Source organism: Penaeus monodon, chromosome 23, assembly GCF_015228065.2.
Source record: "Penaeus monodon isolate SGIC_2016 chromosome 23, NSTDA_Pmon_1, whole genome shotgun sequence".
NCBI lineage: Eukaryota > Metazoa > Arthropoda > Malacostraca > Decapoda > Penaeidae > Penaeus > Penaeus monodon.
Genome location: NC_051408.1, coordinates 27,312,999 through 27,314,524, shown reverse-complemented (window position 1 = coordinate 27,314,524; position 1,526 = coordinate 27,312,999). Strand labels below are relative to the sequence as shown.

General features: G+C 44.0%; 1 protein-coding gene across 1 annotated transcript in view; it reads right to left on the bottom strand.

Moving 5' to 3' along the window:
• Positions 1 to 1,526, bottom strand: part of LOC119587910 — a gene marked incomplete in the record, with an annotated part of 79,429 nt that overhangs the window by 53,658 nt on the left and 24,245 nt on the right. The window contains 1 exon segment of the mRNA XM_037936619.1: positions 1,279 to 1,526. Within this exon segment, the coding sequence (XP_037792547.1) occupies positions 1,279 to 1,526 (248 nt within the window).

Below are 1,526 nucleotides of genomic sequence, written 5' to 3'. Positions count from 1 at the left end.
TTTTTGGTTAGTGGTATGAGTGTGCGGTTGTTGGTGATTCGGTCAGGCAAAAAAATATAGTTAGTTGGTGAGTCTATGTCTACGAGGTCTTTATAATTCAGATTACAGTAAATGCAAGTAGTTATACAATTTAGAAGGAAGAGCAGTTTGGCAGAGATAGAGAAGACGACGAGATGCACAAGAACAGGCCTACCCAGCACCTTCTGCGGAAGAAATACCCGTAGCCGGCCCTGTGTTATGAGTGCGCAGCTTACCTCACTACATAATGGAACATCATGACTACATGAATTATTAGTTTTCAAGAGGCTTTGTTGTTTTAGAATTAGAGGATAACGTCCGAATGTTTTTGTGTGTTTCAATCTTATCAACAAATCTACTCAAATATGCTACATCATGCTTAATTCTACCAATCGATATTGATGCTTCGAAGAAACGATCATGAGTACTTATGACTATTTCAGAGAAAATATAAATCACTAGCGAGTCCCTTGACTTAAAAACACATCTGAACATTTACGAGGAAGCAAATTTTTCATTCAGTGCGGCTCTCGCAATGAATCGAGTATGCCAGTATGATGGCTGCAATAAGAGTATAGAGTTTAAGATATTACATTTTGGACATCCAGAGAAAAACAACAGAAAATAATTCTCAATGAAACATCAAATTTCAAGATTGTTAGTATTAAGAACGTATTAACGCTGCAAGTACAGTATTGTGCAACTTTTCTCGGCAAAAAAGGGCAGTACATAACCGTAGAGTTTGACATTGAGAGCGTTGATAGAAGTTGATAACTGATAAAATTATCATATTATTAACAGAGTAATACCACAGTATCTGCTTCGTTCCCAACTATAAAGTATTAACAATTTGTCTTATAAACAGTTTTACTTATTTTTCTACCCTAAAAACGTGTAAAATGATATCCATTATCGTTTGTGGGGAAGCTGATTTCCTAATTTTGGAAATTCAGTGAACCACCTGTCAGTGCAATCTATGATTCTTTAGCAACCAAATACAAGCATCGCTGTTAGTACTACTACGGCAAAGCGAGCACCAGTGTCACCCTTCCACTACCGACTGTTTCCATTCCACTACCGACCCTGCAATCCTCGCAGACCACCACCACCACCGGAACAGTCGCAGGCGGAACAGAGGATAAGACTCAATGCCTACCTTGCTCACTGCTAATGAGCTCCGGTTGAGTGAGCTTCACTGACTTGCCAGTTAGGCTCTCACGTCGCGCTCTCACTGAGGACTTGTACAAGAGTAAGGCTTACCTGGGACGATGGCGCGGGCCACGTCGAAGACGTTGAGGGCGCGGCCTTGCTCCACGCTCCTGTAGGCGTCCTCGAGCCGCCGAGTGTTCCTCATGCCTTCGTCAAGGGCGCGGTAGACGCGAGTGTAGTTCTTGTCGGCGAGTTTGAGGAAACGGGAGTTAGATCTCCGGGCGGCGGACGCGGCGGAGGTGGAGGGCGGGAGGCACGACACCAGCGCCACGACCACGAGCAAGCGCGACGCCCTCAGC